General features: G+C 42.0%; 2 protein-coding genes and 2 long non-coding RNA genes across 14 annotated transcripts in view; 2 read left to right on the top strand and 2 right to left on the bottom strand.

Annotated features, from left to right (window-relative positions):
* Nucleotides 1–1,638, top strand: part of LOC144086905 (uncharacterized) — a 72,393-nt gene extending 70,755 nt beyond the window's left edge. For all 7 annotated transcript variants that reach the window (XM_077617082.1, XM_077617080.1, XM_077617084.1 and 4 more), the window contains 4 exons: nucleotides 156–300; nucleotides 492–592; nucleotides 1,245–1,295; nucleotides 1,395–1,638. In XM_077617082.1, the coding sequence (XP_077473208.1) occupies nucleotides 156–300; nucleotides 492–592; nucleotides 1,245–1,295; nucleotides 1,395–1,467 (370 nt within the window). In that variant the 3' untranslated portion in view covers nucleotides 1,468–1,638. The remainder of the gene's footprint in view (nucleotides 1–155; nucleotides 301–491; nucleotides 593–1,244; nucleotides 1,296–1,394) is intronic.
* Nucleotides 1,047–6,247, bottom strand: LOC144086906 (uncharacterized). Its single transcript, XR_013304596.1, has 6 exons — nucleotides 5,704–6,247; nucleotides 5,376–5,425; nucleotides 5,198–5,287; nucleotides 5,006–5,113; nucleotides 4,758–4,813; nucleotides 1,047–1,590 (listed from the first exon to the last, which is right to left on the bottom strand). It is a non-coding gene; the product is annotated as an uncharacterized LOC144086906 (long non-coding RNA).
* Nucleotides 5,959–10,963, top strand: nr4a2a (nuclear receptor subfamily 4, group A, member 2a). Its single transcript, XM_077617078.1, has 7 exons — nucleotides 5,959–6,582; nucleotides 6,815–7,921; nucleotides 8,604–8,733; nucleotides 8,831–8,994; nucleotides 9,231–9,433; nucleotides 9,522–9,700; nucleotides 9,793–10,963. Exons 2-7 carry the CDS (start codon nucleotides 6,944–6,946, stop codon nucleotides 10,047–10,049), a joined length of 1,911 nt encoding a protein of 636 aa, XP_077473204.1. The 5' UTR covers nucleotides 5,959–6,582; nucleotides 6,815–6,943; the 3' UTR covers nucleotides 10,050–10,963.
* Nucleotides 8,926–12,508, bottom strand: part of LOC144086907 (uncharacterized) — a 69,516-nt gene continuing 65,933 nt past the window's right edge. For all 5 annotated transcript variants that reach the window (XR_013304600.1, XR_013304599.1, XR_013304598.1 and 2 more), the window contains one exon: nucleotides 8,926–9,062. This is a non-coding gene — a long non-coding RNA (uncharacterized LOC144086907). The remainder of the gene's footprint in view (nucleotides 9,063–12,508) is intronic.

The following is a 12,508-nucleotide window of genomic DNA, read 5'->3' as shown; positions in this document are numbered from 1 at the left end:
AGCCCTTCTCGAGTGGACTAACCAGATCTTTCAAACTGTATCTGGAGCGAGCTACACAAGCAAATATATTCAGATTAGTCTAGGTATTAGTCTGATACAAGTTATTATGAAAAAAAAGTATTTTGTTGTGTCTATCTTTCATATGCTTGACTAAGGTCAGAGTTCAACTGGCCGCCGCCATTCTTCAAAATGGCAGATGAGGCAGCAGTCAGTTCGGAGCGGACTGCAGAGCAGCACAGAAGTGACGGTTTACCGAAGAAAGACCGGATAAAGTTCTCACAGGACAATGCAGCACATTCGGTACGTTGTCATTTGGGGGTTTTGAAGCCCCAGTTCTGATTTTAAAAGTGCTTTTTTGACGGGAGCGTTCTTCGTTCGCGTGCTGTAGCCCCACGTGGATGGAGACGGAAAAACTTTTCCAAACAAATTGGCTACATTGCGTTACTTAAAGCTCTGTGTTTAAAAAGAAATCATTCCATTGTGTGTTTCAGTTCCTCAACGAGCACAGACTGCTGGGAAACATCAAGAATGTGGCCAAAACGGCCAAAAAGGAGCAGCTTGTGGACGCCATAACGAGCTGTTTGTCAGCAAAGTGAGTCTTTTTTTTTTTTATCATTTTGATTTTCTCTATCCGTGTAATAATTAAATGTCAGCATTCAGTATTCAAGGCTTTGCTCAGTTAGCTTGGTTTTCATTATGATACATTCAAATTTAGAATGGAAACGCCAACTGGTCTGGTGTTGATTTTTTAATAGCAAGAACCTGTGGATAACACCCACACAAGAGCCATTAGTGGAGGGGTAAGGAATAAACGGTACACTTTTAAAATGTATACCTTTACCTTGTTTTGCCCTCACTTTCTTAAAGGAAAACCTCAGGGCTTGGACCTTTTTAATTCCAGTGGCAAAAACATTGGGTCAGAACCTGAGGTGGGAACAGGTTCAAATCAGGAGTGAGTTCAAATCCACCACTTAGAGTAAGGCTTTTTTTTTAAAAAAACGACAGTATAGTAAGGCTTTAAAAAAATAAAATAAAAAATGACATAGTATAGTAAGGCTTTTTTTATTAAAAAACGACATAGTATAGTAAGGCTTTTTTTCTTAAAAAACGACATAGTATAGTAAGGCTTTTTTTCTTAAAAAATGACATAGTATAGTACAGCTCTCATCTTGTTTACCAATAGAGTTGAGGTAATGAAGAGGACAAATATGACTTTTGATAATTTCTTCTTGTGATCATCATAGGTCCAAAAATGCTGTATCTGAAACTTTGGTGGAAACAAGTTCAAATCAGGAGTGAGTTCCAATCCAGCACTTAGAGAGCTCGTCTTCTTTTCCAATGGTGTTGAGGTAAAGAAGAGGATAAATTTGACTTCTGATTTTTCCCCTTTCTAGTTGTTGCTGTGGTCCAGTGGCAAAGACAATTGGATCAGAGTCTGAATTGGGAACAGGTTCAAATCAGGAGTGAGTTCCAATCCAGCATTGAGAGCACTCATCCACTTTTCCAATGGAGTTGGGGCAATGAAGAGAATAAATCTGACTTCTGATTCTTCTCCTTCTAGTTGTTGGTGTGGTCCAGTGGCAAAAACATCTGGTCAGAAAACAACATAGTATAGAAAGGCTTTTTTTCTTTTAAAAAAACGACATAGTATAGTAAGGCTTTTTTCGTAAAAAAAAAACGACATAGTATAGTAAGGCTTTTTTCTTAAAAAACGACATAGTATAGTAAGGCTTTTTTCTTTAAAAAACGACATAGTATAGTAAGGCTTTTTTCTTAAAAAAACGACATATTATAGTAAGGCTTTTTTCTTTAAAAAAACGACATAGTATAGTAAGGCTTTTTTTCTTAAAAAAGGACATGGTATAATAGTAAGGCTTTTTTTCCCCAAAAAAACGACATAGTATAGTAAGGCTTTTTTTCCCAAAAAAACGACATAGTATAGTAAGGCTTTTTTTCCCTAAAAAACAACATAGTATAGTAAGGCCTTTTTTCTTAAAAAACGACATAGTATAGTAAGGCTTTTTTTCCTAATAAAACGACATAGTATAGTAAGGCTTTTTTCCCTTAAAAACGACATAGTATAGTAGGTCTTATTTTCCTAAAAAAATAACATAGTATAGTAAGGGTTTGTTTCTTTAAAAACACGACATAGTATAGTAAGACAGTTGGGGGGAGGGGTTCCTAACTTATGTTTGCTCACTTAGCCTGTGAGAAGCAGTGGGATCTGGAATTGACACTTACCACTGGTAAGTGGCCTAACTGGTAAGTGCATTACTCTTGCCTCTGGTGACCTGGGACCAGTTCCTGCTTGGTGCACTTGTGTGGACATTGCCCTGTAATTGGCTGGCCACTGCCTCAAGATTTTGGCACACCCAGAATGTTGGTGCCCCCCAACTTGGTCCAGTGGCAAAGACATTGGGTCAGAACTTAAGGTGGACACAAGTTCATATCAGGAGTGAGTTCAATTCCACTCTTTGCAATTCTCAAATTGTTTATTGAGGTAATGAAAAGTATAAATATAACTTCCAATCTTTCTATTTCAGAAGTCACTGTGGTCCAGTGGCAAATACAATGGGTTGAAATTTAAGGTGGACACAAGTTCAAATCAGGAGTGAGTTCAATTCCACTCTTTGCAATTCTCAAATTGTTTATTGAGGCAATGAAAAGGATAGTTATAACTTCCAATCACTTCATTTCAGAAGTCACTGTGGTCCAGTGGCAAAGATATTGGGTCAGAACTTAAGGTGGACACAAGTTCATATCAGGAGTGAGTTCAATTCCACTCTTTGCAATTCTCAAATTGTTTATTGAGGCAATGAAAAGGATAAATACAACTTCCAATCACATCATTTCAGAAGTCACTGTGGTCCAGTGGCAAAGACAATGGGTCAAAATTTAAGGTGGACCCAAGTTCAAATCAGGAGTGAGTTCAATTCCACTCTTTGCAATTCTCAAATTGTTTATTGAGGCAATGAAAAGGATAGTTATAACTTCCAATCACTTCATTTCAGAAGTCACTGTGGTCCAGTGGCAAAGATATTGGGTCAGAACTTAAGGTGGACACAAGTTCATATCAGGAGTGAGTTCAATTCCACTCTTTGCAATTCTCAAATTGTTTATTGAGGTAATGAAAAGGATAAATATAACTTCCAATCACATCAATCCAGAAGTCACTGTGGTCCAGTGGCAAAGACAATGGGTCAAAATTTAAGGTGGACACAAGTTCAAATCAGGAGTGAGTTCAAGTCCACTCTTTGCAATTCTCAAATTGTTTATTTGGTAATGAAAAGGATAAATATAACTTCCAATCATGTATAGGCGGGCCGCCTCGTGGTGCAGTGGGTAAGTCACCTGCCTGCGACGTGGGTGTCGAGGGTTCACGTCCCGGTGTAGACGACTGTATGGCGTCGGCAGTCGGCCGAAGGCCGACTGTCGAACGCCACCAGGAACCCCCCCCCCCCCAACTGTCTTCCGGTCAGCCGAAGGCTGACCGGAACAAATTGTTTTGCTGAAAAAAATGACTAAGTGTTTATTTTAATGAAAAAAGGATTACTCATTTACTGACCTACATAGTGTCATGATCAGTCAAACGAGAGCAGGATTCGAACCCCAGTCTCCCACACGGCAGTCAAATCCACTAAATTGAGTTCTGACCCATTGTCCTTGCCACTGGACCACAGTGACTTCTGAAGTGATGTGATTGGAAGTTATATTTATCCTTTTCATTACCTCAATAAATAATTAGAGAATTGCAGAGTGGAATTGAACTCACTCCTGATTTGAACTTGTGTCCACCTTAAGTTCTGAACCAATGTCTTGGCCACTGGACCACAGTGATTTCTGAAATGAAATCATTAGAAGTCATATTTATCCTTTTCATTACCTCAATAAACAATTAGAGAATTGCAAAGAGTGGAATTGAACTCACTCCTGATTTGAACTTGTGTTCACCTTAAGTTCTGAACCAATGTCTTTGCCACTGGACCACAGCAACAACTAAAAGAAAATGATTGGAAGTTAGATTTCTCCTCTCTATTAACCCAATAACATTGGAAAATGATGTAAGTGGTGGATTTGAACTCACTACGGTAAGGTAAAACACTTAGGCATATTTTTAAGTGTTTTTTTTTTTAAATGGACTTAAAATGTGCCTAAGTATTTTACTTTAAAAAAGGTAAAACACTTGAAAATATGCCTAAGTGTTTTACCTTTTTTTAAAGTAAAACACTTTAAAAAAACACACACATTTAAAAAACCACTTAAAAATGTGCTCAAGTGTTTTACTTTTAAAAAAGTAAAACACTTAGGCATATTTTTAAGTGTTTTACTTTTTTGAAAGTAAAACACATAATGTGCACGTGTTTTACTTTTTTTTTAAGTAAAACACTTAAAAATATGCCTAAGTGTTTTACTTTTAAAAAAGTAAAACACTTAGGCATATTTTTAAGTGTTTTACTTTTTTGAAAGTAAAACACATAAAAATGTGCACAAGTGTTTTACTTTTTTTTAAAGTAAAACACTTAAAAATATGCCTAAGTGTTTTACTTTTAAAAAAGTAAAACACTTAGGCATATTTTTAAGTGTTTTACTTTTTTGAAAGTAAAACACATAAAAATGTGCACAAGTGTTTTACTTTTTTTTTAAGTAAAACACTTAAAAATATGCCTAAGTGTTTTACTTTTTTTCCTTAGAAATATTTTTCTCCAAAATCTACTTTTAAGAAGCCAATATTAAATGTTTGGCTAAAATATCCTTACCTTAAGGGTCTGGGGACTCACTTTGCCAGCACGAGCCAAAGAGCTGTGGACTTCACCTATTTAAGAGGGGGACAAAAGTATCAACACGGTAACTGATGTTCAGTGAAACCTCACCATGGCGATATAATACATAAAATAGATCAGATATCACATCATTGAGTTACATAGGATTATAACAATGATATTTTAAGCTTTTATATTTAATTTGGATGAATACTTGGATATTCTACAATAAACAAATACATTACCCTCCCAGAAGCCTGCCAGCATTCTCCAAAGTGCAGAGTTTAGAGGAGCAACTTATGAGGAAGATCACCTGGTCCTCCACTTGGAGACGCTCCAGAGTGGACGCGAGCCTAATGCGTGCAAAAAAAAAAGCAAACGTTATCATATATCAAGACTGGAGAGAGATTAAGTGTTTTTTTTAAAACTAGTTTTACCTTGATCTGGCCCAGTCTCCTCTCCTGTAACCTCAAGAGTGTGGGTGGGCACACAGGAAGAGCTACATTGTTGACCCTGAAGAGGGAAAACTTGCACACAAAAAAAGCAAAAGTTATCATATATAGAAACTGGAGATTCAATAGATGGGATTGGGTGTTTTCTTGGAACTAGTCTTACCTTCTCTCCTGTAACTCAAGTGTGTCAGTGTTTTGGGCACGCAGGAAGACCTGAATGTTGATGCATAACAAAGAAAACTTAAATTGTCGACAGTGTGTCCAACCTGACATTAAACTAACAGATTTGTTGTCGTTTTGGCTCTATTGATTCCTAAATAAATCTCCCGGTAGCATGATAAAAATGCACTTAGGTCAGTACATTGCTCTACGCCTTAACTCGTGGAAGTCGTCCGTCACCATAAAAACGCTGCTCGAGAGTATCAGCTACTGCGCATGTGCATAATCTTCAGTATACATATTGAATGTGGAAAAGATGGTGGCTTGCTTACCGCGCTCCACGAGGGGGTTTGTCCTCAACTCAACGTCCATGTTTTGAAGATGACGTAGATATTTGTGGTCTTGATGCTATAAAACAGTATATGTGTTACAGTGCACAAATTTTACCAAAATATTGAGTAACATGTTCACTTAGTATTTTACATCAACTCACCTTTATTCCAGACCATCTGACTCTATTAAAAGTTTAACACGACACGTACTTACGTACATACGTAATTCAAACGCACGAAGACAGTGGCGTGTGCCAACCACGTGATTACATTTTGCTGCCACATTTGAACCACGAGTGCAAACTTTTGAGTTACCAGCATGGACAAAAACATGACTCCAAGTGAGAATTGGACTTTGCCCACCACGACTTGCATGCACGAGATGAGAGTGTGCCGAGTATTTAGTCTTAAGACATGTTCAAACTGAGTCCAGCTGCCTTCATCCGACGACAAGTCTCCTTGGCGTGCATTTGGGAAGCAAGCATAGATCGCATAGCACAAGACAAACACGCTCAGCGGGCAGGAAGGGACGGAGAAGCCCCCCCTCCCTCGACGAGCCCCGCCTCCAGCGTCCCTCCCACCTCGCTCCCCGGTTGGCTCGCGTCGGAGGCGACGCCGATGACGGCACGCCCGCAAACACGTGGGCCACGGCATCCGGAGCTCACATAAACAAAGCCACATTGGCTGGGAGTGCTTTAGTCGAAGCAAGTGTCGCTCACAAGCTGCCAGAGTTCCATCGGGTGGGGGGCTTCACCATTTGGAGACTTTTCTTCTACTTTATGATTATTTTGAGAACATTTGAGGGAAGACTTAGTCCTCCTTAGCTTTGCCTGAATGCTTATCGCATGGATTGAGAAGCAGCAAGTGGATGCGAAAGAGGTAAATAAAATAAAATATTTTTTTTCTTTTAACTGATCATTTAAATTAAAGTTGGTATGGAAACTGAATGTGGGGGAAGTTTGCAAAGTGGTAGTCATGGTGACATCCTGTGAGCAACTTCCAAGTGCGGCTCTTTTTTGTATGTTGGGGCATTTTTTCGCTCCTCATTTGACGTGCGCGTTTTTTTCCTCTTCTTTTTTTTCTTGCTTATATTGTGTTGATTATTCGCCAGGGCAAGATCCCGCCTTCTTGAATCCAAGCGCCGGCCCAAGTCGTGCATCATTTCCACGAAAGCATCCTCCCGATTCGCCGTCCGTCTCCTGCCCCGAAGCCGGCCGGCGGCGCGCGCCTCTCCTCAGCCATGCCCTGCGTCCAGGCTCAGTATGGATCATCACCCCAAGGAGCCAGCCCCGCGTCCCAGAGCTACAGCTACCACGCCGCGGGAGAGTACAGCTGCGACTTCCTCACTCCCGAGTTCGTGAAGTTTAGCATGGACTTGACCAACACCGAGATCACGGCCACCACCTCCCTGCCCAGCTTCAGCACCTTCATGGACAACTACAACGCGGGCTACGACGTCAAGCCGCCCTGCCTTTACCAGATGCCGCACGCCGGCAGCGAGCAATCGGCCATCAAGGTGGAGGACGTGCCCATGCACGGCTACCACCACCCTCACCACCACCACCACCACCCCCATCACCACCACGCCCACCCGCACCAGCAGAGCCACCTGCCGCCGCAGTCCGACGACATGATGGCCCACGCGGGGCCCGTCTACTTCAAGCCGCCGCCGCCTCCGCCGCCGTCGTCGCCGCACGCCCCCCCGAACACGCCCAACTTCCAAGTGCAGCCGGGCACCATGTGGGAGGACCCCGGCACCTCGCTGCACCCCTTCCACCATAACTACATGATGGAGCAGCGCAAAAATCCGGTGTCCAGGCTCTCGCTCTTCTCCTTCAAGCAGTCGCCGCCCGGAACGCCCGTGTCCAGCTGTCAGATGCGGTTCGACGGCCCGCTGCACGTCTCCATGGGTCACGACGGCTCGGCGGCGGCGGCCGCGGCGGCTGCTGCTGCGGCGGCGGCCGCGGTCCATCACCGGGGCCTGGACGCGCAGAGCTTCGCGGTGCCCGGAGCCCTCCGCAAGCAGGTCGGCGGCGGGCTGGCCTTCCCGCATTCCCTGCAGCTGGGCCACGCGCACCAGCTGGTGGACAGCCAGGTGCCGTCGCCCCCCTCCCGGGGATCGCCGTCCAACGAAGGGCTGTGCGCGGTGTGTGGGGACAACGCCGCGTGTCAGCACTACGGGGTTCGAACCTGCGAGGGATGCAAGGGCTTTTTCAAGGTGGGCACCGAGGACCGAGGCGCTCCGTCTTCATACCAGCCTGCATGCCGTGTTAACTTTTCTCACAGGTGTCATTCTAAAAAAAAAAAAAAAGGAAGTCATTCATTCATTTCATTGTTTTAAAAATGACTTATATTAAAAGGCCCATAATTTCAATTTTTTCTTCTCCAGTGGACTCGCTAAAAACTCGCATTTTCCCAAAGCAGTCATTCGTCGTGTATTATTTCTTCCTTCATGCACACACCGTTCGAATTATATCGGTTACATCTGATTAGATTAGAGATTTAAAAATACTTTGTCTCGAAAGAGACTCCAGCTCCATACTTTTAAAACTTTTTTGTACTTTAAAAAATATAATTCCCACGCACAAACATCTCATACTAAACTTGTCACCTTTAAATAATATACACTGTTGACTTAAACTGAGTCTCTAATTTTCCCCTTTTCCTCTGCAAAAAGTTAAAAATTAATCGTCACCTGAACGCACCATTTTCAAACTTTGGTCTGCATCCCTATTATATATGATTTCTACATGCACAAGTGTCTTTTCAGGACACCTAGAACAATTAGTGACCGTTCCTATGCATGCTCTTATTTCTGCAACTTTTTAATCATCAACATCATGTAAAAAAATAAATAAAAAGACTCTGCATGACCCGATTTCCCCCATATTTTTTTTCAGCGCACCGTCCAGAAAAATGCCAAATATGTGTGCTTAGCCAATAAGAACTGTCCAGTTGACAAACGCCGAAGAAATCGTTGCCAGTTCTGCCGTTTCCAGAAGTGCCTTGTGGTCGGGATGGTGAGGGAAGGTACGCGCAAGGCCAAAATTGGAATTTATTCCAACATTTTTGCTATGTGTGGATTGACACCACGTGTCCATTTCCCCTCCAATCCCAACCAAACCAGTGGTGAGGACCGATAATCTGAAAGGTCGACGAGGACGCCTGCCCTCCAAACCCAAAAGCCCCCAGGAGCCCTCCCCCCCATCGCCGCCGGTCAGCCTCATAAGCGCTCTGGTCAGGGCCCACGTGGACTCCAACCCTTCCATGTCTGCACTCGACTACTCCAGAGTGAGTCTTGGGAACATTTTTCTTGCCTCTCCCATGTAATCCAGCGGCCTCCTTTAAATGGCTTCTCTCTGTAATTTACGTGCAAAGGGGGGGGATTTAATAATCATCATTAAAAAAAGTCGCCGTCTTTCCTCAATTTCACGCGTTATATATTTTCGAGGCACTTCATTAAGCGGCTGCGCGTGCGTGCGTTTGTGTCTGTGCGTGTGTGTGTGTGTGTGCAAATGAAATTCCAGTTCCAGGCGAGCCCTGACTACCAAATGGCTGGAGACAACACGCAACACATCCAGCAGTTCTACGACCTGCTCACGGGATCCATGGAGATCATCCGAGGCTGGGCCGAGAAGATCCCGGGCTTCTGCGATCTTCCCAAACCGGATCAAGATCTGCTCTTCGAGTCGGCCTTCCTGGAGCTCTTCGTTCTCCGGCTCGCCTATCGGTACCGACGCAACGCACTTTTGGCAAATTTGAACGAGGAGGAGGAGGAGGAACTCGGTCGGCTCAATGCTTGCCTCGCTTTCTTTCAGGTCCAACCCGGTGGAGGGCAAGTTAATCTTTTGCAACGGGGTGGTCCTGCACAGGCTGCAGTGCGTGCGGGGCTTCGGCGAGTGGGTGGACGCCATCGTGGAGTTTTCCTCTAATTTACAAGGCATGAACGTCGACATTTCGGCGTTCTCCTGCATCGCAGCGCTCGCCATGGTCACTGGTGCGTTCAAATGAAATCGGAATTTTTAAAATTTATATACATAAAAAAAGAAAGAAAACGTAGATAATTATTATTGTATTGTTTTTTTTTAGAGCGACACGGGCTGAGGGAGCCCAAACGCGTAGAGGACCTGCAGAACAAAATCGTCAATTGCCTGAAAGACCAAGTGACGTTCACGGGCGGCGGCCTGAATCGACCTAACTACTTGTCCAAGTTGCTGGGCAAGCTGCCCGAATTGCGCACTCTGTGCACACAAGGCCTCCAGCGCATCTTTTACCTCAAACTCGAAGACCTCGTGCCTCCGCCAGCCATTATCGACAAACTATTCCTCGATACGTTGCCTTTCTGAAAAGAGGCCCGGGCAACCACACAAATGACTAAAAAAACGGGAAAAAAAACCCTCGACCACCCCAAACTGCACCTTTGTTATTCTTTTTTTTTGTGCAAAAAGCCCCTTTGCTCCGAGGACTTTCCAAAAATTGCTGACAAAATTCATTATTTATTTGGATTTCCCTTTTTTCTACGACGCATGGCAGACTGATCTAATGCAAAAAAAAAAAAAATAAATTCTGACAACATTTTGTCAACAGTGGGTAAATAAATAAAAAAAACTTCCATCAATTCCCTAGCATCCCCAGATGTAATATAATTCCATTTATATATAAATAAATATATATATGTACATGCGAACACACGCACGGACACTGTATATTGTTCTAATAGATGACGCATCAGTTTATAATATGTACAAAGTTTGTAATAATGATTTTTCGGTTTCTTTCCAAATCGTGCCTCCCCCAAAAATTTTCCAAAAAACGACGCATGTTATTATGATTATTTATTTTTGTTGCTCCTTTGTAGGCACATGCAGAGAGGCGATGTCTATGTATACCAGACACTATGTAGTCTGCTAGATTTGATACCAATATAGTTGGCACTAAGACTAATATGAAAATACATACAGTAAAAATATATACATATATATGATCTCCTGTGTATAGATGAGCAGGGAGGGAGCCATTGTGTTTGTACAACTGTCACATTCCTCGTTTGTATGTGTGCTGTAAGTATTGTTGCTGTTCAATATAAACCTTTCTCTATATGCTAAGAGCATTTCTATTGGTCCGTCGACAAGCACTTGCACTGAGCATGACCGCACATTAAAAAATATAGTCCACGTTTTAAATGTTAAATTACATTTTATGGACAAAAAATGGGAGGAAAAAATGTAATCGGTCTCACAGATTTAAGTTAGATTGGGGGAGGGGCACTTAATTAATGTTTACAAATAAAAGTTTGAAATTAATATATTTTGCAGGTTTTTGTGAGTCAACGAAAATCTACATCTTTTAGCACATGTCTCATATTATTTGAATTGAATTTCGTCAACTTGTGCATCAAGTGCATTAAAAATGTTAACATCTCCTTTACAGGTGCTATTTTAGTATTAAAGAAATGGTTATTAAAATGTCATAATATGGTTTAAGAAACGAGAAACTATCATTTCGTTTTTTCTTTGTAGCATAGAAAACGTCGGCCTTTTTATCTATAAATCCCACAGTGCACATTTCTATGTTTTGTTTTATTTACCTGATGAAGAATTCGATTTCCCCCCAAATTCGTTCAAACATATAACGAGGTTATTCATATGGATAATCTTTCACCGTTCTGCATGGAAATATAATTTCTAATATGAATTGTTTTGACATGTTCAAAAGCTTTAACAGGTATAATTCAAAACTGTTGATATTAAATAATGCATAATTCAATTACTTCTAATGTACATTATAAAGAGTTTCCAAAAGGTAAAAAAAATAGTGATTTAGAGTCCATTTGGTTATTACTTATTTTCATTTTGCAAACACACTTTCAATTGAAAAACAAAATATAACTATTATTTCCTTAAACTCAACTTGAACATACTAAAAATCAAGTTACAATAACTGAATATGATTGGGACTAAATTATCTTTCACTTCAGAATTTCGGTGAATTTAGCCAAAATAATTCATGTGTATGGATATGAGACTTTTGTTTAAATACAAACAAAAAGTTTGCAATGTACTTTTTTCTATTCTCATTGCATATGGTTAAAAGTCATCATGATCTTCATGTTTTTAGCTTCTGATTTTTTCTCCTCTTGTATCCTTCACCAAGGATGTTGGAGGGCCAACATGCATGTTTGTGTGTGTGTGAGTGTGTGTGTGTGCTGTCACAAAGCTTTTGTCGGAGTGTGTGAGAGCAGAGAAGTGAAGCCTGCAGGCTGTGAGACATGTCTGGGACACATCCACTCTCATCCCAAATCAAGAGAACATCCTCTTCTCCTGCAGCCCTGCATGTGTGTGTGCATGTGTGTGTGTGCGTGTGTTTAGAGAGGGAAAAAAGCAATGAATTGTCCAAATAATTAGCGACGCTAGTGCTAATTCCAAAGCAAATTGGGATTGTGCTCAGAAGCAGTTTGCTGACATTTAGCAGATTTGTCTAAACGACGCCACGAGTTGACTTGCGAGTACAGTTCGCTGCGAAAAAAGATGATCATCGTCGTGTCTGGTCGTGATTACACGTGATGGAGGACCGAATTCATTACGACCCAGGGACTGCACACTCGAATTGATGCAGGGGAAGAGGAAGGATGGATTTATAGCTCCGTCCGGGTGTGTGGGTGTGTGGGTGTGTGTGAGGCTCGCCTTTAAAGGGTCATATGTGCATCACGCATGCCTGCGCGCTTAACCTGATGCACGTTCGCCCACCGATGGTGGTCGTGCGACGACACCTGTTGGAGTGGTTGCATGCACGCCTAGAGAATCTA

This window comes from Stigmatopora argus, chromosome 13, assembly GCF_051989625.1.
Source record: "Stigmatopora argus isolate UIUO_Sarg chromosome 13, RoL_Sarg_1.0, whole genome shotgun sequence".
Lineage (NCBI taxonomy): Eukaryota > Metazoa > Chordata > Actinopteri > Syngnathiformes > Syngnathidae > Stigmatopora > Stigmatopora argus.
This window is presented reverse-complemented; position numbering and strand designations above follow the sequence as displayed.

Excerpts from the sequence above, each read along its gene's own strand:
- nr4a2a (XM_077617078.1), top strand. The coding sequence starts at position 6,944 with ATGCCCTGCGTCCAGGCTCAGTATGGATCATCACCCCAAGGAGCCAGC. Across the intron at positions 8,995-9,230 it reads CTGCACTCGACTACTCCAGA|TTCCAGGCGAGCCCTGACTA; the intron begins GTGAGTCTTGGG and ends ATGAAATTCCAG. Across the intron at positions 9,701-9,792 it reads AGCGCTCGCCATGGTCACTG|AGCGACACGGGCTGAGGGAG; the intron begins GTGCGTTCAAAT and ends GTTTTTTTTTAG.